A 23,153-nucleotide genomic window follows, 5' to 3' on the forward strand; every position below is an offset into this window, starting at 1 on the left:
CTACAGCCGAGGCTACATGAAGAATTGACACCGGGTTTAGTTATAATTAGTATGGAAGACTTTGGATGAGGTATGGACTGGTGTGTTGTATGTTTTGGCATTTGATTGCACAGCAGGTACACACGGTGGAGGCTTGCCATAGTACCCTGATAGGAAGCTTTAGAGTGCAAATTAAGCTGAGAAGAAACAAAAAACGTCACAAGATTTATTGTTTGACAAGGAGTTCATATCCCTTGCACCTCATTTTTCAGGTATGTTTCTGGTGGCCGTATCTTTCCCCTTTGGAAAGCCGAGGTCCTGTATTTCTGTGTGTTAAAAGGAAGCTGCACTGGTAAAACTTTGCTGTTACTGACGATAAAACTAGGAAATATTTTATTAATAAAGATTCCAGGTTGTGAACCATACACAGGCGTGCTCTCGCCTCTCCCAGCGGGTTCCTTTGAGCGGCCCGGGGCTGGATTCTCCCCAGTGGTTATGTCCATACCCCTCCGCAAATCGCGTTGTCTTTAACAGCAGTGCCTCCCCCGCTGGAAAGTGCCCATGGAAAGTGCCCGTTTCAGCGCTGCCCACGGACCCGAGCACGGATTTAACCCGAGGAGCACCGGGGCGGCGGCGGCGGGGGCCGGTTCCGCTCGCGGCCGGCGGCTCCTTCAGCGCACCGCAGCCCCAGAGGGGGTGCGGGGGAAGGGGGCGGTGGGCGCCTCCCGCCTCCGCTTCTCCCCGCCGGGAGCGCCGGGCCGCGGCTCCTCCCGGCGGCGGAGGCGGGGCCGGGGCCGGGGCCGGGGCCATGCCAGGCGGCGGGGCCGCGCTGCGGCTGGCGCTGCTGGGAGCGCGGCGGGCGGCGGGCCGGGGAGCCGCTGGCGGGAGCCGCGCTGCCATGGTGAGGGGCGCGGCGGGGCCGGGGCGGGGGGAGCGGAGCGGGGCGGAGGGGCCGCCTGGAGCGCAGCCACGCGGCCACCCCCCCTCCGCCCCGGTGATTCGTTTTTATGTTTTTTTTTTACGTCAAGCCGGTAACTAATTGCACGCGCAGGTTTAGACCCTCACCCCTCCAGCATGAAATATTTTGTACTAATTTATTTTTTTAAAATGTAATTGACGCCTCTTCTCCCCCGCGCTTCTTCCAAATGGCCGTTCCCGATTGCCACAGTTAAAGCGGCCGGGTGACGTCACGCCGTGCCTACGTCACGGCTCAGCTCTGCCTTTCGGGGCGGGGGGGGGGAGTCTGTGCTGCGCGCGTGGAGTTGTGGAAACGCGAATAACATCGCCCACCACCCTTTTTTTTCATCTTTGTTTTTTTTTTTTTGCAAAAAGCAAGTTCTGCTGCTTCCTGCCGTGTTTGGGGGGGCGGCTGGGGGGGCGGGGGGGGCTGCCTTGGCACGTGGCTTTCACAACCTGTGTCTGATTGAAATCCTGCGGTTGGTGTGCTCTGTCAGACTCTATCTATGTTTCTCCCCAAAAATGCGTCATCTAATTTCAAGTGGCAACGTCGTCTCTGTCTCGGTGAGGCCTCAGGAGGGTCACTGCGATGCCCCAAAAACAAACGGACAATATCTCTGCTGCCAGCCAGGGGAGTGAACTTTGTGCCGCCTCCTCTTTGCAGTCCTGGACTTTGCTATCTCATAAAAGCCCACCCACAGGGATTTTTGCATGTTAGTCTACTAATTTCATCTCCTGCCAGATAAAGTAATAAATTTCGATACAGCTGTTAACTTTGGCAATTTTTGTACGTGCTTCGAAAAAGACAACTGTGAGAAATTCATGCCTGCAACTGCAGTTATCGCAACGACAAATCCCATATTTATATCCTTGCAAGTCCAAATTGTGTTTGAAGTGTAAAGAGCCTAAATTAGTTCAAATTGGGACCTGTAAAACCCATCTCTTGGGCTGGGTGTATCCTACTGAACACAATGATGCCGTTAGAGTGACTTACACGGTTGGGGTTGGTTTGGGTGGGTTTGGTTTTTTTTATCCCTTAATTATTGGTGAAAATGTTGTTCCTTGGCCGTCCCGCATCTTAAAGCCTTGCTCAGATCGCGTTAATTGCGTTAATTCCCGCTCTGCTCGGGCTCACAGCCCCATCTGGTGGCACCGGGGCTCCTGCGGGTCTCCGCAGCGGAGCTGCCAGCGCCGGCTGGCAAAGGGAAAAAAATATTCTGAGCTGGCAGCGGGTGTTTGCCAACTTCTGATGTTTTAGGGAAGCTCGGGAGCAGAATTGCTCAGCCCCTTTCTGGAAGTTCGCACGAAGCTGTGCCGGCTGCTACTAGAAAGACTAAAAACAATCTGAATTTTGTTCGGCTGGAGAGAAAGGTTCTTCCCATTCCAAATTGTGTTTATAACACGAGTTTGAGACCTGTCTGTCAGAATATATTGTCTAAGTAATCACTCGTGCCCTTAATCTCTGCTTTTAGGAAAAATATCGGACATAGATGCTTTGCAGAATCTAGTGCTTCTACCTGTAATGTGTAACTTCTCGTAATTGTCTCTGTATTGTCAGGTTTTTTTTCTTTTCATTGTTAGTTAAAAAATTCTTTGTTGCTTGTAGAACTCCGCAGTGCTTGCTGTCTTTAAATCCATTCCTGCTTTCTTAGAAATAGCAACATATAAATTGTGTAGAATACAATCTTCTATTTTGCTTCTGTCCTTTAAATTACTGGTATTCTCCTGATAGCCGTGTCATTACACATTTAGCGTATAACGGAAAATAATCCTTTATTTATATGACAGAATGGAATATTTGAAAATTAATTCAAGTGTTACAGTATCTGGATAATTCAGATGAACAGGGGTACAGGTATGCTGGTGTCCGTGTTTGTTCCTGTAGAAGAGCCTGTCACGCTTTGCCAGTTTTGTACAAAAGCATTTAGCTGAACTTCATTAACCAAACCAGAAATGTTGTTTCTTGCCTGTTTTAAATTACGCTGGTCTGTGAAATTATAAACAGTAGGAAACTGTACAGTGAATTTTCCACCTTTTTACCTTTCTGCAACACATAACCACAATTTCATCGTGTGGTTTTCTTATGGTTGCACAAAAGAGAACCTCAGCCTCACTCGTGTCATGTTGTTTGTTTTTTTTTTTCCTCAATAGTCTTCGCAGTCTCACTGGTTGACGACAGAGGAGAGGAACCAAGTTTTACTCGATCTCAAAGCTTCAGGCTGGTCTGAGTTAGGCGAAAGAGATGCCATCTACAAAGAGTTCAATTTCAAAAATTTTAATCAGGTAATTATCGTTATATACCACTTTTAATATAAAGGAGATGTAATTACTTCAATTTCCATACAATCCTCATGGGAAAGTATTTATATTCAGATATTTGGGAGTATCCTTGCGGGGCCAAACACTGTTGGGTTTGCCTCGACGGATTGTTCTCTGATTCTGATCTCATTAGATGGAGTAAATGAATGCTGTTTTGTAGCTACTAAGTAGATTTATTCTAATATTGCAATTTCTTGATTATAATATTGGGGTCAAGGTAAGGGTCGGTACTATGGGATTAGACAAATAGTATTTGATCCGGATTTTTTTTTTTTCATTACTAGCACTCGTAAATGAATGCCGGAAATACATAACTGATGGACAGTGGGGCTCATTTTTGTCAGGGAAAAACTTGAGGAAAAATGGGTAAATATAAGAACAGAAACTTTTGGTAAATAAGGTGGGGAAAATATGATACATTTCACCTTCTAAGCAGGAGGACAGAGTTCCAATATACTCTTGAATGAATCATAGTAGCTGATCTTGCAGTGTCTTTGGCACGGCAGACTGCTGGTTAGATCTCGTTGGGTTTTTATTTGGAGTCGGGATCCTGAGCCACGTCTCAAAACTCGCAAGAACGCGTCTTGGACATCAGTTACAAACTTGCTGTAGAAATACTGAGTTTATCTTGGGATCTGCAATCAGCCACCTTCCTCTGAATAATTGTCTTCTGAGGAATCATGACATTGCTTAGAAAGAAGTCACGTTCCAAGGGCATGCATTTCCCTTCTGGTTTATTTCTGGAGAGGTGAGTACTTTCTCGGGTGGGAGAGGAAGCCCAGGGTTTTGTTTGGGCGATGGCTCTCGCTGAGCTGGTTCTTTTCCCCGCTACGGGAGGGACGCAGCGAGCTCCAGGCTTTGGTGTGCGTAGGGACCTGGAGCTGTGCTGTGAGCTGTTTATTTACATGGCTGTGCCTAAACCCAGACCGAGATTTTTTTCTTAGGAAATCACAATGAGCTAGATAAACAACAATTTGTGAAGCTGGCGCGCTTTTTTGCCATTTCAGACAGTAGCTGTCACGATAAGGAAAGTGCAGGCAGTAGAGGGAAGGTGGGTGAGGTGTTCCCAGCCCCTCTGAGCTGGGCGAAAGGAAGAGAGAAAACAACTGCAGAAAAATCCAGCTCACAGCAGTACGATGCTGGTCCAGGGAGCACATCCAGACCCCCAAGTACTTTTTTTTTCCTGGCTTGCACTTCAAACCTGAACATTAATACAGAACAAATAGACCCATATCAGATAATTCAGAGGGCAAGGAAGGAGGGAAGCCCATGAGAAGGAGCTTACATGAAACCTTGGTGAGATGTGCAGGCAGCTCAGAGCTGCAACAACGAGGAGAGAACAGCATGGTTGACACCGTTGAGATAGAAGTAGCCCTTGGGAAAGTTGAGATTTTCAGCCTTTATGCTTTGAACGTTCATGAAACGGCATCTCTGCTGGGGCTTGGTCAAAGTCTTTGTTGGTTCAGCACAACCAGAAATGACTTGTTTTCCCGAAGTTAATAAAAAAGTGATTTTACGCACTGTAAATAAGTCAGCTTGATCAGGTGGACTTACGCAATGTGTCAACAGACAGGTCAAGAGACAAATCAAGGTACCCCACCAGCAGATATCTAGAAAACTCATTGCTTTGGTGAAAAATTTGTGGTTTTTTGTCTGCGTAGATTTATCTTACAACATAGGTAGATATCCAAATATCTTCCTAATTTGAAGATTGATAAAGCACATACCAGTATAGGAAGTTGAGTATATTTAAATATGTTCATTAGTAAATTATGAAGTGTACATTTATACTTCCAGTACATGTAATCTTAGAAAGGGTACTGAAAAAAAAATTGCCTCTTGAATTGTTTGGGAGATACTGGTACAGTCTCTTTCCTTCTGGCTTGTGCTCCATGGATGTGGTGTAAGGCAGAAACGAGAGCAGAGGCTGGGAATTGGCTTCAAAACTGGACTGGGAGAACAAGCTGGGCGGGTGGATCCTCTGTGCGGCGCTGGTTGGATCAAGGTTATATGTGAATATCTGAAGGCAGAATTTCACCTGCTGATGATTAGGAACCAGTCGCAGTGCCCTCGTTTGCAGTGGGAGAGGGCAGAAGCCCTTCCTGTTATCGTAGTCTAGAAAGGGGCTCAATGTGCAGATCCCGAGGGTATTAGAGAGCAAGTATTTGCCTTTCAATAAGTTGACATTGAAAGTAAATTAAAATTATTCATGTATGCTTATTGATGTTTACATTTATAATAACTATTAGTAAATACCGAGTTTGTTACGACCCAGGCAAAAAAAGTCAGAAGTGGAGCTATATCTGCATTGTACTTTGGGAGAATTCAGTCCTGCAATGAAAAAACTTGAACTTGTAGGTACCACTTCTTTCATTTCACGTAATAAATATTCTGTTTACAGTATTTAAAGTGTGAGTATTTAGTGAAAGTCAAAAGAAATACCATTTCCTCGGTGATCTTCCTGCTGCCCTTTTACAGATGGTGTAAAATCAGGTGTGTAAAAGAAAAAAAAAAAGTAGTAGTTGAGCTGACATGAAAGGTATTTTAGATTTATGTTTTGCAGATGATATTGCTATGATTAATGTATTCATTGCTTTTTTTTATGGCTTCTCGCAGATAATGTTCATGATGCATGGAAAATTCTGTGGCTTTAAAATCTGTGCCAGGTTTACAAAGTCTGTGTATGTCAACAGATGTTAAGCATATAAACACAACTTTTATTATAAAGTCGTGCAAATGTGTAGACATGAGCTTGGTTTATATGTATTATTTTCAGCGTAAGAATGAAATGAAACTTCTGTGAAACAAGAGTTATTTCGATTCCTGAAGCTTTCAGGCTGAGATTAGCTGGGGTAAAAGCGATCAGCAGTGGGCTGCCTCCGTAAGGCTGACAAGCTATGATGCTTCTGGCTTTTGGGATTACTCTGTAACCCAGAACTTGCAAGTACCGGTGCTGTTTGTTAGACGGAAGATGTATTTTCATGGAAATGGGCTTTGGAGGTACAATTCTCTGAAACAAGCTGGAAACCAGCTGGGTTCCTGGCTGGAAGCTGTTGCTGTGGGTGCCCGCCACGCGCAGGTCCTGTCATCCTGGACTGGGCAGTGTTGGTGCTGGGTGGTGGGTCCTGCTCTGTGTTCCCGTTACCTTTAGCGTGAGACAGGCTCCTGGTGGGTGGGTGGGTGTTCTGAATCTTGTGTAAAATATGAAATACACCAATGGTGGGAGTAAAAATGCAAACACAACTCAACTGCAGAGGAGAGCACCTTGTTGGAAGAGCTGTGCGGATCACACCAATGCATCCATTCCTCCTTGAGCCTCCCAATTGCCGCGTGTTATTGCCACTGGCTACCTGCTGCTCAACAATGATGGGTTAAAGTCGGAGTCCTTTACCTCCAGGACCCTGGCTCTGGCATGCTCGCTCAAGAGCCCCCTGGTTGAGTCACCTTTCCTGAGGAGCATGTGCTCAGCCGAAACCTCTGGCAGTGAGCAAGGTCGTGGAGAGCGGGTGTGCTCGGACCCCTCCATGGCAAGTCTTGAGCCCTGCCACGCGTCTGGATGCCAGTGAGCCTCTGTAAACCTCAAAGCCACGTCAGAGAGCTTATCCAGGGCCTCTTTCCCTGTGTGCACGGGAGAGGAAAGCAGCAAGCAAGGCTTCTGGCCACTGTAGCATCCAGAAGGCACTCTCTTGTCTGTTCATGTCTTTGTGCTACTGAAATAAAACATTTCCCTTCCAGCTATGGAGCAAGCCCTCTGTTTCCAGTCTGCCCAAGCAAAATTCAGAATCCTGACAGAAAGTTAATTTACTCCTTCAGACCGTGCTGGTAGCTTCTCCCAGTTATTGTTCTGCAAGCTCAGAAAAGAAACCGCAGAATCACTGGGACTAATGGTAAAAGTTGGTCATCAAGGCAGAGAAGGGTTGCTGAGGACCTTGATGTCCTGATGTGTATCTCTGGAATTTCGTGGGCGTTTCAGGTCAGTACGCCTTGGGAGGGGTGATCCTGCAAAAGGGACAGACTTGGCTTAAAAATCTGAATTTCCCCCAGGTTCCTGTCGAGCCCGGCGCTGGCTGGGCGGGTGGCTGCGAAGGGCTCCAGGTGATGGGTGCCGAGCGCTCGGTTTGGGTCCTTTACCCAGCTGCTCGTTTTTGCCAAAGTTGCAGGAACATCTTAACTCTGAGATTTCCGTGTCTCTTGTCAAAGTTGGTTGGATTTGACCAGAGGGTTTAAGGGGCAACTGCCTGTGTGATTGCGTTTCCTCGGGTAATCACGCAAAGGCAGAAAACGCCGTTAGGAAATTACAAAGGTGGGCATGTTTGCTGATGCTCAGGTTCAGCACTTACAGCTGCTTTCTTTTATAGGGTAAGCTTTTAATTAAGGTTGTTTTTTAAAAAAAAAAAAAAAAAAATCATGTAGGAAGTCTCCATAAGAACTCTAACGTCATTTTATAAAATGACAGGAAATCAAATGCTCTAAGAGTTTTAAAAGCTATTTTAAATAAGTTTTGTGTTTTGGGGCTACAGGAGACAGGCGAAAGATGAGCCTGAGCAGAGGGGACGGTGAGGAAACGCTTTGGAGGACGGTGTGCAGCGAGAGTAGAAGCACATGTGTTTCATTGCAGTTGTGGACTCTGGGTTTTTGAGAGCTTATTTAAAGATGTGCAAAAAATCTAGAATGGTGAGATAAATTACTATTCTCACTTTGCATTTCCTTTCCAAATTTTCTAGCTCTCTTGGCTTGAAATCCAGGGGAAAAAAAGAAAAAATCAGAGCATGTTATGGGGTAGATGCCTTTTTTTTTTCCCCCTCATTGAAATGCCAATTATTTTCCCTTAGCTGTATGCTCAGATTTGCCCCTTTAAATTGATTGTCCTTGGTTTATTATCACAATTACACACCCAAACGAATTTGGTAGGATATGCAATGAATATTCTTTATTTGTTTTGATGGTGGTACTTGGTGCCAGTCTCTGTAGTGTAATCTGTGTCAATACTTCCTTTTTTCTACTCTTGGCACGTTGCTTTGTCTTCTAGGTCGATCAAAGGTTGGAAAATTTGTTTTTATATACGTAGGCAGTGTATTTCATTGCCGCTTGATGTACTTAATCTTTTGGCTGTTTGGCTGAAATACGTCCGCGCCTTTTACGTATTGAAAACATAATATCCTTTAACCTACAATCTGCAGAGTTAAAATGAATTTTATGTTAAATATTCGGTTGTGGACCACATCTCCAGCTTTTTATATGCCACAGTGGTCTTATGTTTTTTTTTCTTCTCCATTGTCTGATAGTGAGGTCATTTTCAGTCCTCTGAGAAATTTTATTCCCAGCCAGATGCGGGCCATATATTAAAAGTAGCACCTGTGGCTAATATCACAGCAGCTTACCATAAATTTACATGGTAACTAGGATTATATCTGTCAAGACTGTTAAAAAATGTCTAGATTTAATTTGATTTCCAGTATTGAAGGAGCTCTCCAACATTTTGCTTCATAACTATATTTTAAAAGTTAAAATCACTCCATTGTTAAGTTTTATAGCACTCCCAGTGCCCATTAAGTTGATTTGTTAAATGGGGGTCAGAATAAAGCAAGTTGGCTACAGGAGGATCGGAAACCAACCCATTTGTGACAAATTTAGTCCTCACGTGTGAATCTTCTCAGAGCCCGGGGAATGATTGGATTCAGGTGCAGCTTATGTCAGTTGTGTTTAACCTCAAAGCCTGAGCAGCCTCAGCCCCTGACTGTCACTTCTGCTAACCAAAAGACGAACCTGTTTTCATTTGTTTGGAGTGGGGGGGAATTGCTATTTTTAATGTAATATTGGTGTGCCTGCTCCCTCTGCTAGAGTTTTGTGTTAGATTGCCTGTCGGATGAAAATAAATTATTATTTTTTTTTATCCGCCTAGGTAGGTGCTGGTTTTCATATAGTCTTTCCTAAACTGCTTCGTTTTCCATTATCCTTTGAGTCCTCTCCCATATGCTGTGATTTGTGCACCTGCAAAGTTATGAAAGTATTTCTTTTGGTAGTTACATTGTTCACTAACTTCCCTGCGTTTATGAATACAATAACCGATTTACAATAAATCAGAATTATTTATGAGTGGATTTACAGAGTTGAGAAAATCTTTGTATCTGAAAATAATGAATTTCTGGCGTATCTGCCTGTTGACATTTTCCTTTATTAGAAACTGATAGTGAAGTTTTTGGGACTGGCAGAGGTTAACCTGCAGGCTGGAACAGAGTGAACGAACTGGCTTGTGTCTCGGAGCGGAGCACTGTAAAAATCTATGATTCCTGGATGATCACACCTTCCTTGAGTTTATTCTTGTGATTGACTGAGTAAATAACACTCTCGCCTCTGAGTGGGCAGGTCGGAGGGTCAGGGTGCAGCTGTGGGACCTGGACACGGTCCACCTGCCCGCACCGCTGCCTGGCACTGCCCGCGGAAGGCATGGAGCTCCGGGTCTGGGTGAAATGAAAGGAGAAGCTCTGGGAAGATTTCTTGTTTGAAAGCTTACAAGTCTCCTTCCCTGGCCTTGGAGGAGGAGCAGATGACACTGGTGCCCTGGTTGGTGTGTCCTGTGTCCAGTGATGCCTCCACTTACCTGGCAGCCAGTGGTTTGCTACAGGTGGGAAATTCTGCAAATCTGGGAAGTCTATAGTGGTGGAAATATGCAGTTGGGTTGCGTCTAGACAGAAATCAAATCCATGGTGCTGGGAGTTGGGAAGTACAGGGTTTATTTTCTTCTCATGACCAGTGTGGCTGGTGGGGTACAAAACCATATGTAAAGTCAGCGAGTGCTCCAGAATATTTTCAGACCAACGCTTTGTGCTTGGCGATGCTTTTCTGTCTTGAATAGAGTTGCCGTAGTGCATCAGCAGCCTCTTACGTCTTTTAAAGTCCTTCACAGTTACCCTTTCCTATATGGCTGGGAACCATCGTTTTGTCCTTCAGTATCTTCATTAAAACTTCACAGTGATAAGACATCTGAGAAATTCCTGCCTGGTAAAAGTCAGGCAGATGACGAGCAGTGATTGCTCCTCTTCATTCCGCAAGGTATCTCATCTCTTTGGCCAGGGTCTGTGTGTGCAGATCCCAGCGCCCTCGTGTCCCACCTGCTTGTGGCAAGTTACAGTACCGGTGTCACTGTTATAACGTCGTCGTGGCAGTACCACCAGTGTCAGGCTGCCAGGATTATTTAAAATGTCACGACATTAATCGTATTTAAATAAAATGAGTAATGTTTAAGTCGCAGACTCAGAGTGGGCACATGTCCTTCATCTCCTTCGTCATGCAAGACGTCCCATCCCAGGTGTCGTAGAAGTTGCATCGGTTTAATTTTTCTTATGACTTAACTGTAATTAGGGATGCTCGTTTTCTTGATGAGCTGAGTCATATTTCTCCTTAGAATAAACCATTATTTTATCATTTATAATTGTTGGGGGCGGTGGCATTTCTAATTGCTGAGTTTGCCCCACCAAGTAGACCTGTTGTGTCTCCATTTAAGCAGGCCACTGCTTAAATCTGCCCATCTGACCCTTGGGCTGCTCTCCAGTTGGCTCTAATACAAATGCTTTCCTCCAAAGATAGATTTATTATCACTCAAGTAAAAATTATTATAGCATTTGCCTTATGCTTGTTTCATGCATTGATCTGAAAGTGCAAAAGAAATTATTTGTCACGATGCCTTTTGGATTTCACAAGCTGTCTTGTAGATTTGGACTAGAAATGTATTTCTCCTTTTTTTTTTTTTTTCAGCTGCACAAATTGATTGTTCACTCTGTTTGAATTAAACAGAACAAACGTTCCATCAGCCGCGCGGGCAGGGCTGCCGCCCGTTCGTACCAAAGAGAGCAAATGTGAGCAGGTCAACTTGATTTTAACTACAGTTTGGACTCTTTCCTTGTTAAACCACCTTTGGAAAAGGAATGGAAAATCCGATGGGTAGGAATGGAAAATCCAATGGGTTTGAATCCTGTTGGACACGTTCATTTGGGAAAATACTAGTAAGACAGATGTTACCTTTCCTGAAGAAGATGATCACTCAGAATAATTTTTTACCTTCTCAGTTAAGGAAACCTGGTGTCTTGCAATTCTTTCTGCATTAAAATGTCTTTTTACGGGGATGCTGGAAAGATGCTGATTAAGTGCAAACAGCACATCTCTCCGTCTTGGTTGTTTAACCTTTTGCATCCCCTTGCTTTTGGAATAATGCCGCCTCCGTTTTCAAACCCTAAATTGCCTTTACGCCAGCAGCTCTCACTTTCTCGTGCTCCCACGAAGGAGAGACGCACTTTGGGATGTGATCCTCTGCCATCGCAATTAAAAAGCGGGCCAAAATAAACCGACAACGCCCCTATTTAAAAACGACCCATTACTCACCAAAAGCACATCAAACCCACTTAGCGGACATCCGTTAATCCGGCGGTGAGCCGTGCCGGGCTTTCACGCACCCTGTTTTACACGGGAAGGGTTGGAAGCGGCGGGCCAGCGCTGACCTTCCGCATCTGCTCCGCTCGCAGTAGGGATCCCCGCTCGCCGCTCCCCGTCAGGGCGGATTAACGTGACGAAGTGCAGCGCTTCTGCTGGCTGCAATTTCGGGTTTTGATCAGAATTATTTCTTTCACAAACAATCACGTTCGGCTAAAACGTTACATCTGCTCTGGAAAGCCACTGGCGGCGGGGCCGCAGTTTATCGGGGTGAGGCGAGTGTAATTTTTATTTTTTATTCCACTTTTATAAAGCTGCAAACCCGCTTCACATAGATTTTTTGGGGGGAGAGCTTCCCTTTTTCCTCTTCTTGCCCTTTTCTTCCTTTGATTTTGTTGGGCTGAGATGAAAAGTCACTTTGGACAAACATAAAGCTGGTTGTGATGTCTTGGAGGGGTTTGGTGGGGAATGTGCTGATGAGCGAGGAGCTTTGTGCTGAGTCAGCACCGCACCATTGGGTTTATTTATTGCTACGGGTGCGTTGTAGGAAAATGGTTTTTTATTCCTGGGATCAGAGGGGAAAGTCCTGATTTCGTGATCTAGTGTGATTTTCCTCATGCTGTGATGAGAATAATAGTAGGCAGTTAAATACCTGTCTGTGTATGACCGAGGTGGCCCTGGTTGGGAGAATCTTTATTCTGTGATACAGTGGGTGGGTGCTTGTAGCAGGCAAAAATCGTGTTAGCTGTGCCAGCCCAGGCTGTTGTGTTTATGCATGTGTCTTGTAATGCCCAATCTAAATGAAAACCAGAGGCGTACAAAGGGTTTCCCTTCCTGGTGTGCTCGTATCAATTGCTAAAAGAAATTTGATGTTCACTCAAGGACTCGGAATTAATATGTGTCTCCCCTTGTGAGCCTGTCTCTCTGTTCCCAGGTGTACCAAGGTGTGGGCTGCCCAGAGGAACCCTTGTGTCTTAGTAAAGATACAACCAACCAAAAAAACCCATGGAACCTCTCAATATGTTGCACATTGAATCTACTCTGCTGCTTCCTGACATGTGCTTGGAGCACACAGAGGGGTCTGAAGACAGTTGAAAATGTTAAGTATACGTTGTCTATCTAAATTGTTGGCGGTTAAGTGAGCCTCGTTCTTAATAATACAATTTAACGTAGCTGCCTTTGTCTGTTTCTCCATGACCTGCTCTAGCTGTTCTTCCAAATACCAAAGACAGGAGATGAAGCACGGGTCTAGGTGACCTACAGATCACTCAGGCAACAGTGGGGATGCCAAACCAGGCAAGGTACCCAACTGCTCTGAGGTTGAAGGATGCCCTGAAGAGAAGCAAGTCATCTAGGAAGATCCTTGCTCTCTCCTATTCTTTCTTCAAAGGATCTGTCACTTCTAGACTTGAAATGTCTGCCTTCAAAACAGTATTAGAATTTTATAGTGCAATATAAATTAAAGGCCTACCAGTGCTGGCCCAGATAAGTCTCCTGCTGAGTTCACTGCCCCCATGTATCATCTACTCTCTTCTAGTAGAAGAGGCATCCAAACATGAAGACCCATTCTGACAATACAGTAGGATGCTTTCAGCAGCAGAATTGAATGAAATGATTCCCTGATTGGATCTGCAGTAAATGTGCCTCAGTTTGCTTTAATTGACAGCTTTAGATCTTTTTAGATTCTGGCTCGGCCAAGAGGGTGATTAGAAGACCTCTCCAAATTCCTCACGCCTCCATCATGATTCCTGTGACACGTTTGAATTGTTGACCTTGTCTTTCAAAAACCAGACCAAACCAAACCAGCTGACAGTGTAGTGATTAGAAGGATAGGAAAAAACGAAATGGTCACGAGACCAGCTGCTGCTTCTCTTAATCCACCATAAAACAATGCCTTTCTTATCTCTCTTTGATGTTTTCTTAGGATGATAAATAACAAGAGATTTAGAGAATTATCAGAGGCAGGATATGATTGCCCTTGGATACTCAGCAGAAATGATTTCGGTTATTAAACTGGTAGTGTGTGTAATCTTGGCCAAAAGACTAAGGAGAATTTTGTCTGAGTGCTCCCTATGTTATCGACAGCATGCACGGCATGCAAACTTCATTTTCATGTCTACAGAATGAAATCATTCATTCGCACACGAGTGAAAAGAAACATTGGGGGAAATAGTAGTGTTTTGTTCTGCTGTAGCCAGATCTGTTCCATCCGAAACGTGGTGCGATGGGATAATGAACTCCCCTGTTCTTCCACCCTCTATGAAAGTCGGAGGATTTGAGCACCTTTTTGAAGGGGACTGTTCATGTAAATTAATTCTTACTTGGTTTGTTTACGATGGCTTCATGTCGTTCCCTGGCACTGTGTGACCAGGGATGGTTCGTTGCCCGAGCAGCAGCGTCCTTGTGCAGCACGAAGCGCGTCGGTGAGCAGAGCACCTTGGCAGAGGGTTCAAGTGCCTGAATTCAGAAGGTTGGAACCAGGGACTAACTGCACCTTGTTACTAGTTTATTTTTATAGTGGTTTGTGTGATGGCTTTATTACGGTACAGCCAGGAGTTTGATTTGCTGGGCCAAACATTTGCTTTAACAAGTAGAATTATCATTGTTCTTTCGGTTGTGCAGCCAAGAAAGTTTATTATTTTAAGTGACTGATTGCTTTAGCAGGTGCTCGGTTAATGGAGGCTTCGCTGTGTTATTTAATGTTTGTAGGTAGGGTGCAAAAAGCTCATTTAAAAAAGTCATGTTTCTTGAAATAGTCACTTTATTTGGTGTAAACCTCCTAAGTGCAACATTTATATTCCATTTTTGAGCATAAAGCACACAAAAATGGCTTGGGAGGTGGAGAGCCACGTTTAGCTCACTACATGGCCGGAAGATTCCTTCCATGTTCTAGTTCAGTCTTGAAACCTGGGATTATTTTCCTTCTTTTTTCTGTAAAATCTAATTTAGAGATCTACATTTTTGAATAAAGAAAGTAGTATTTATGAGGCTATGTTTACCTAGAGTGCTAAGGAACTGGAAATGAGGGGGGAAAAAAACCCAAATATTTATTTTCCATGTTTCTGTATGGAGTGATATATGACAAATACCATGGGATCTTGTTCCAAGTTTGGTTGGGATTTAGGATGTCTACTTATTTTGCAGAAGTCTTTATGGGCAACTATAATAATTTTTATCTACTTATAAGCAAATGAATGTATTTTGTAATATGGTTGTGTGGAGCCAGTGCAGTCTAGGTTTGAAACTTTTATTACTCACCGAAAGACATTTTTGTGCTGTTTTAAGACATCTCCATGTTCTCTCACTTGTACTCCATTAAGTCTGTAAATCTTTTTGGTGGAATAGGTGATTCATTTTGGTGCAAAGTCTGCTCATTGAATCACCGAGAATATTATCTGCTCTCTGTTCATGAAATCCAGGTGCAGTCACTTACTGTAATAAAAATGAGAATAGGAAAAACGATCCTCAGCACCGAGGCTGCTGGAAAAGTCAAGATGTGACGAGGAAGAAGGAAATAGATGTAACACTTAGTATCGTATTATCACCAATAAGAGAAAAACAGGTCTAAATTCAGCAGTTATGAAAATCCTGATATAAACAGGCTTACAAAAGATAAAGTTGAGGTTTGCCGTAGAGATTGCGTGCGAGGGTATTTCACGCGCTTAGCGAGCGTGAGGGGAAGAGGAAGCCAAAGCAAGGAGAAGGTCAACGCTCAGTGCTGTCTACCTTCCTCTTAGTCCTTTTTCTTGCATTGACCTCCGTGTCCCTTGGCCTCAGCTGAAACTGGTGCCTTGACCAGTTGAACCTCGGAAGGGGCAAATTACGCTTGCACCTGCTTTATGACAAAGTGACGTCATAGCTTAGGTCACTGTTGAGCTTGGGAGATGAAGCTTTTGGCTCAGACCTCTTTTGGAGAGCCGCATCTGGAGCATCATCAGGCCCATGTCGCATCTAGTGCCGCACCTGGTCCAGATTGTGCCGAGCGAGTGTAAACTCCGGCGTGGCTTGGGCTTTTCCAGGGGCAGCATTCCTGAAATCGCCTTCTGTCATCTCCTTCCGCTCTGGACATTGTACCGTACCTGCGCGAGAAACGTCCCCGTTGAGGAAAGGCCGTGCCTCCGAGCTCCGCGTCTCTTTTGCCTCCAGTTATTCTTCACGTTCTTCAAATTGGTAAATCATATGACAATAAACAGAAATACCCTCGGTGAGGAGAGAAGGGGAAGCTGTTGTTTATCTGGTCAGGTGGTTTAGATTAGCACTGATGCTGGTCTGTATTATGTTACTTTAAATCATAGTGTCCCAACAGGACATAAATTATGAAGATTGTTACAGTATGTTTCATCCAATGTAAGATCAACAAATTGGAATAATTTTTTTAATAGGAAAATCAGTGCTTTGGCAAGGTTATCGTTGAAGAATTTAATTTAACTTGAGCTTTGCTTGCATTACTTCTTAATATATAAAAACTATTTGCATAATGTATGAAGTATAAACATTTTTCGAATCAAAGGCAAGAATGCCTTTTCCAAGATTACATAGAGTGGCAAACTACTTAGAATAGATCAGTGTTTGTGCTTTTGCTGTCAAAAATGTTTGATATAGAGCTGGCGAGCTAGTTTCTTCACCGACATAATTGTAAACAAGTGTTGGGAGACAGAAACAGCGTTCTTTGTAGAACATGGTGTAAAGGTTTTCGCGTACGCCGCTGCAGATCTAACATGGAGAGCAGTGTTTACAGCTATAATGTGGATATAAATAGGTAACTTTTTTTAGAGGGCGAAGCAGCATTTCACTTTTGTGTAAATGATGTGTGCAGATAAGCAAGCAGTCAGCTCTGCATTTTAAAAGGACATTGTAAATGCAGAAAAGCAGTTGGAAATTGTAGTTGTGGGTGTTTTTTTTTTAGTTTCACATTTCATAACAAAGACAGAAATGGCACCTCAGTACATGCCAGCATGTCTGTAGTACTCCTCTTCCATCCTTTCCCTTTTTTAGTGTCCTACAGCGTTAGGAGTACTGCTTTCCCTAACCCTGAGCGATCCTTAGGGAATGGGAAGGTTGGCTCCATTCACAATATTTTGCTACTCAAGCTGTTAAAGAGGAGGAAAAAAAATTCTCTACCTGTGATTTGTTAGGTTGTGTTCATCTCCAGATCCTGCTGGCTGCCCGTGCCTGGATGGAGTGGGATGGAGGGAATAGGGAGATGCGGACACAACGCCTGAGCCAGCTTGTCCGTCTCTGGAGAGATGAGGACGTGGATAACTTGAGTTTAGCTCTTATTTTGAGACTTGATTTAGTTGTGTTCTTAAGGACTGTCCCGCTAACCTTGGAATGGTATTAAAAAGGGGAAGAGCAATGGGAAGGTGGTTTGTGTCATGGATGAATCCAGACAAGGCCAAAAAAAAGGAAGAAAAGAGGAAAATATCTAATGCCACATGGAGCCAGTGTCCCTGGGGATGCTTGAGGCAGGCTGATGATGCCAACAGGGAAGAATCCCAAAAAGGGCATGTAATTTTGGTAACGGGTATCTTTCCCCCTGTGCTGCCACCACCTTCCTAAATACTGGTTGGATTCCTCTTTTTTTGGGCTTTAACCACGTTGTCTCTTTCAGATGAAGCATGTGGTCTCATGGGATGGTTTATGCATATTTATAAGGTAAAAGTCTTTTTTTAATGGAGTAAGTAGAATTAAAATAAAACAAACCTTGATTTTTTTTTTTCTTGAGAGCACAACAGAAAATGTCATGAGATTGAGTTAAACCCTTGTGACTAGCTAACATAGCTTAAAATAACTCGACATTAAAGAGCTTTTTCCTTTTATCTGGTGGCCCGTAGCTCACTGTTGGGTAGTAACATCAGTGGGATGTGTGAAAGCTTCTGCCGTTTGGAAGTGAACCTTAATGATTTGAGTTTATTGTTACAAGTGTCAAACTGCTAAGGAGAACACATTTGGGTTTTTTTTTTTTCACTCGAGTCAATGGAAAGCAAACGTGTGAGGTGTAGTTGTCTCTTACCTTGGATGACAATGTCACTATAACTCGTTTTGTTTATTCATTTCCCACTGATAAATGATACAGATGCAACCCGGGCGGCTGGGGAAGGGAGGACAAGACAGGTAGCCCTCGCGCTCCAGAAGGTCAAGGTTAATGCTACCTCCAGTGTTATAATGACAGATGGGAGGCAGAAACCTTAATGTACTTGTAATTAGCATACGGTTTCCTTGGCTGAGTGTCTGAAGGATTTAGGAAGCCCAGCTAATGCTCTTTATAGCGTACGTATTTTAAAACAAATAAATAAAAAGTGTGCATGGTTATATTGTTGAGCCTTTTGGCTGTTTTTCTTGAACGTCTCCACTTTTGAGTCAAGTACTGCTTTGTTCCGGAGACGCGCTGGGGTGATCCATCACCGGGGACTCGCGGGCGGTGATGTGTTGGCACGACGTGTCGACCTGCGTCGCTTTGATGTGTAACTCATGGAGATAGCGTTGGCAAGCGGCGTACGAAAGCAGCGTGTTTAAAAAGTGTTAAGATGAATTGATTCCTTGCTTAAGAAGTGTGAAAGGAAGAATAATAGCAGATCGGCTCCGGGATGCGGCGGTTCTGCCGGAGCCGTGCAGCGTTGCGCGGTGCAGAGGGACGGATGGAATTTCATCTTTCCTCCCACTGCTGACAGCCAAGTGTCTGGCCCTGGTTTTCCCATTCTCAGGCAACAAAAGTCGCGTTAAGTCTTATTTTGTGATAGCGTGTTTTGTCACTTTCTAAAGCAGCTTGGCCAGTCCCAAAACATTTTTCAAGTTTCTTTTTTTTTTTTTACTTTATTAGGTTAACTTGTTCTTCTAAGAGTAGCCCTGATTTTTTTCTCATGGGGACACACTGTGGCTGCTAGTATTTATAAAACGTTTTAGAAGTGATGTTACAACTAAAAAAACATTAGTTTTTAGTTCCTTCTTTTGGGATCTTGAAAGATGTGAAGGGAAGAGACGTACTGGCGGACCCGAGGCATCTCCTTGTCTGTGCAGGATTGCTTCACTCGTTACTTCTGCTGTTGCTCTTTGTGGTTTCTTGCAGGGACTCTACAGTCTGCCTTCGCTTGGGTGACACGATGTACTTATTTAGAGTAACCTGTATGTCTGGATGTTATTTTAGCCCAAATATCCTAAAAGGATTAGGCTGAAAATGTCTGCCTTTTATGGCTGTTACTGAAATATCAGAATACTTTATAATACCTAATACATTAAAGCTTCTTCTAATACTTCTTTATGGCTTCTAGAATATGCACAAAGCCTTTCTCCTCTCTTTATTTTAGAAGGAAAAATCTGAAAAAGTTCTCATCAGTGGCCAAGGGGCTGCAGAACTCTGTTATTACTACAGGGAAAATGAAGATTGTGTTGAGTCTTACTGTTGTGAGTAAAGTACTTGCTCCACTTTCATCAAGAAAAGTGTGATGGTCTGATAAACTCTGCCCACCGGTGCAGTCTTGACAATGATCTTGCACTGCAGACTGCTTAATAATTTTCATTATTTTTAATTAAAGTTGAAGAAGTGCAGACTCCTGCTCAAATTAAGGTTGGTTGTGTTGCTGGAATGTGGTAATTACTTTAATTGATCACAAGATAGTTTCCTTGATCACCAATTAGACCAAATTACCGATCAGGTTTCAAGACGTGAAGAAATGTCCAAACTGATTTGGTGTAATAGTGTTTTCATATCTAATCAAACCTAAATATCTTTTCCTTCCAGAGCCAATTGTGTTTTCCCAAAGAAAGGTTACGGCTCTACAAATATAAAAGTGATTCATAAACAATAGCATTCTAATTTGTTTAATTAGCAAAGGAAGTATTTAGGACCTTAATGGAGATTGCGCTGATGAAATTGCTCGGTAGAACTGTAGCTTATTTTCTTAGTGGGAGATACTTTTTGTATATAATTAAAATAAACTAAAATGCAAGAAATAAGTTGCTTTGGGTAATGTGCAATGAGGGAAAACGTCTCCGAGCAGAGCAGGGCGTGCAGAAAGGTGGGCATGTTTGGAGGGGGGCACGTGCTTTGTCCTTCGCTGTGATACCAGGTCGCCCTGACTGGGACAGTCATGGGCAGCTGGAGCAGCGAGTGGCAGGACCTGTCCTGGGGAGGGTCCTCGGCTCCAAAATGCATTCCTTTTCCTGACTCGGACAGCTCTAAGTTGAGCACTCCTCAGGAAGATGCACGGTGTTAAGACCAATGACTGTTTTATCCAGCTGGAGACTTTTTACTGTTGGTAGGGGAAGAGGCATTGTGTTGGCATGGTGGTCCACTGGTCGGAGAGGGCTTGATGGTCCACTGGTTGGACAGGGTTTGGTGGTCCACTGATCGGAGAGGGTTTGTTATAACAAAGTGTGAAGAAAGGTCTGCAGAGCAGATTAATTTAGTAGACTTGTTTGCTTGTGTAGTTCGCTCTGTCTGCCTTCTGTTGGAGTGATGATTATTGTCACGTAATCAATGAATCGTGTTTGTGTTGTGTGAACCGTGTGGGTGAGTTCCTGGGATGGACAGACAGACACGCTGGTAGAACATACACGAACCTGTAGGGTTTTTATAAATACAACAAGTTTTTGCCCTAGCTCTTTGTTGCAGAGGCATTGCTGTTTGAAACTTCTGGGGACGTTTCTGTGTATACATTGCTATGTTGGACATCCCATTCCTATTAAGCCCACGGGCACTCTAAAAACACTTAAATCAAATATCTTTCAGAACTATTAATGCAGAAGTTTTCCAAATCGTTGCTAACATCTAATGAACCACTTGCAGCTTTCCGCTTCAAAGCGTGCTGCTGAAACATTTGCAAATTTTTAAAAGTAATTGTTCACTCGAAGTAAAACTAAACCAAGCGAGAGCTTCAAGGGAAGTTAGATTTTTTCCCAAATTTTGGAATGCTCTTGGGTCAAAGAAAAAAGCTTTTTAATTGCTGACAGTTTGGTGATTTCCAAATGACAAACCTCATTGGAATGATTTTCTCTGATTATAACGTTCGCATTCATCTGACTGGCAAAGCGACTAACAAAGTCATACTTCATCCAGGCACTGATGCTTGGGGTTTTTTTTTTTCCTAAAAGGTTTTTGTAATTTGTGAGAGGAAAAAAGACTTGAAACTATTATCGACCATTATATGTTATTCATTGACCACATGTTTGTTTGAAACGGCCATCGCTTGGTGGAATGCGGGCTATATACATTCTCTTCCATAAATTAGCACTGAAAACCTACCTAAATCAGGTAGGGTTTTCTTGAGCTTGTTGTATTATAATACGAACCAGACTTAAAACGTGGATGTTACTTTTGCTTTGCATGTTAATTCAGGTCCTGAACCCCAACGGATGGAGCTCGGTATGAACAAAACCCACTGAGTTAGAGGCGTCCTGCTCACGCACCGAGCCCTTCGGGCCCTGCTGCGTAATTGCGTTCTTGATTTACATGGACATTCTAATTTTCTTTATAATGCAGTGATTTGCTCCGAAGTATTTTGGCAAGGACCTGCTATTATTTTTTTTTTCCTTGAGCCTGTGATACAGCCTGCGTCCTGGGGGAGCGTGCTGTGCGGAATAGACGGACAGAGGATTGGGAAACCTATTTTGACTCATTTTAAGGGAAAATATTTTCTCGTAAAGCAGAAGGGCAAACCCACCTGCCACCTTTCTCCCTCCAGTAAAATAAATAGCGAAATAGTTCCACGGAAGGATATGTTTCTGGAAGTGATATCAGTATTACTGTGGCACGATGCGTAATTGGAAACGGCACGTTTCTACGATGCGGTAAGGGCCGAGGGGTTTGGGAGGGATGTTTAAAATCACTGTTGGATTCCAAAGGTAAAAATCATTGCTCTCGTGAAATGGCTTTGAAGCCTGGAGTAAGTAACGTTGAGCAGAGCGGTGCACCAGGGTCTGAAGGGGATGATCTCAGCAGACTCCGGAAACGCATCGGTGGCACGAGAAGGTGAAACGCTCCTTTAACACACGCAGACCCGAGGAGCAGCGATCTGGAGCATCTCCAGGAGTTTTTGAGATTTTTGGAGTGAATCTGGCAGATCCACTGCGGGTCCTGGCGGATGGAGGAGTATTTTCCTCTTTGCTCTTTCTCTCCTCAGGCTTTCGGATTTATGACGCGCGTTGCTCTGCAAGCAGAGAAGATGAATCACCACCCGGAATGGTTTAACGTCTACAGCAAGGTAACATGTTCACCAGCCCTAGTTCCAGGCATGACGAGTCAAGGAGACCAAACCAAACCACTGGCCCGTTCTCTCTGCCTTTTTTTTTGTAGCTTATATACAAGGAAGAGGTAGGGGAATGGAAAGAGTTTGTGCCTTTGTAAAGAGAGTTGAGATTTTAAAGACACATTGAGATGTTTGTGGTGGTGATACGGCCCCAGGAATCAAGCTCTTTGCAATTGTTTGGTTCGGACCTGTCGCTTCACCTTTCTGGCTGAGATCTGGAAATAAAATAGAAGCCTCTAAACTCTTATTTAGGCAACCTGAATAATCAACTGTTTTGAAACTACTCGCCAACACTCAGTCCTTTCTGCGCAACAAGCGGGAGCCCAGCGGTGTAGGGCAGCAGATGGTTGATTGTGGGAACCTAAATGGGAACCTGGCAGTGTCTCTCAATTTAGGTTTGATTTCTTAAAAAATTGGAGACTCCTATGTCTCAACATAGCAGCTTGTAAAATTTATTTAGAACATTGCCTAACTGATGGTGGTCTCGTATTTACAAGTGTTACAAGGTATACTGCGACCCTCGAGTGAAAGGTGCTGTGTGAAGGGGGAAGTTCTCACTCCTCTTCTGTTTTTATTTTCTGATATTCCTCATTGTATCATAGCGAGTTGTTTGTTTTAGCATTTGGAGAATATATGGCAATCCCACTAAAAATATACTAAAAGGATATGTGGACAAGCAGCCTGTGGCTGGGAATCGCCAACTCCTGAGCAGGACATCCCCACTTCTCCTCCCTAACGGAGACATCCCAGCACCGGCTCCTCCACAGCAGCCCTTTAGCTCACCCTGTTTAAGGGAACATCAAGTGATCACTGAACAAAGTTCTTATCACTTACTCTTCATGATTTTCTTCACTTTCCAGAATATTCAGAATTCATCTTTTTTTTTTTTTTTTCTCTTCTCTCTTCCCAAAATCTCAGTCAAAGGCGAGACAAAGTAATGCCCAACTTGTCATCTGGCTTAGTCTAAACAAACCCGTGCAGGCAGCTGCGTCATGGCAGAATGCACCGGTCCGTTTGTTTTTCTTTTTGAAATTAATCTGCAACAAGCTCAACCATTTTTTTCACCTTCAGGGTGCTGGTTTTTAACAAAACGCGTGAGCCCCTGACTCGGCTGTTGGCAGCTCGGTCACTGGCCCAGGTTCTTGGTGAAACCGATCCGTGGAATTTAAACGTAAAGAATGAGTTATTTGATCGGACACCTCTTCTTGGATGAAACCCAGGAATGCA

General features: G+C 43.8%; 1 protein-coding gene across 1 annotated transcript; it reads left to right on the forward strand.

Annotated features, from left to right (window-relative positions):
* Positions 1-787: 787 nt before the first annotated feature.
* PCBD2 (pterin-4 alpha-carbinolamine dehydratase 2) lies at positions 788-22,024 on the forward strand. Its single transcript, XM_086621810.1, has 4 exons — positions 788-880; positions 3,088-3,219; positions 21,801-21,881; positions 21,974-22,024. The coding sequence occupies exons 1-4, from the start codon at positions 788-790 to the stop codon at positions 22,022-22,024; spliced, it is 357 nt and encodes a 118-aa protein (XP_086477936.1).
* Positions 22,025-23,153: the final 1,129 nt, after the last annotated feature.

This window comes from Tauraco erythrolophus, chromosome 16 (assembly GCF_009769465.1).
Source record: "Tauraco erythrolophus isolate bTauEry1 chromosome 16, bTauEry1.pri, whole genome shotgun sequence".
Taxonomy (NCBI): Eukaryota; Metazoa; Chordata; class Aves; order Musophagiformes; family Musophagidae; genus Tauraco; species Tauraco erythrolophus.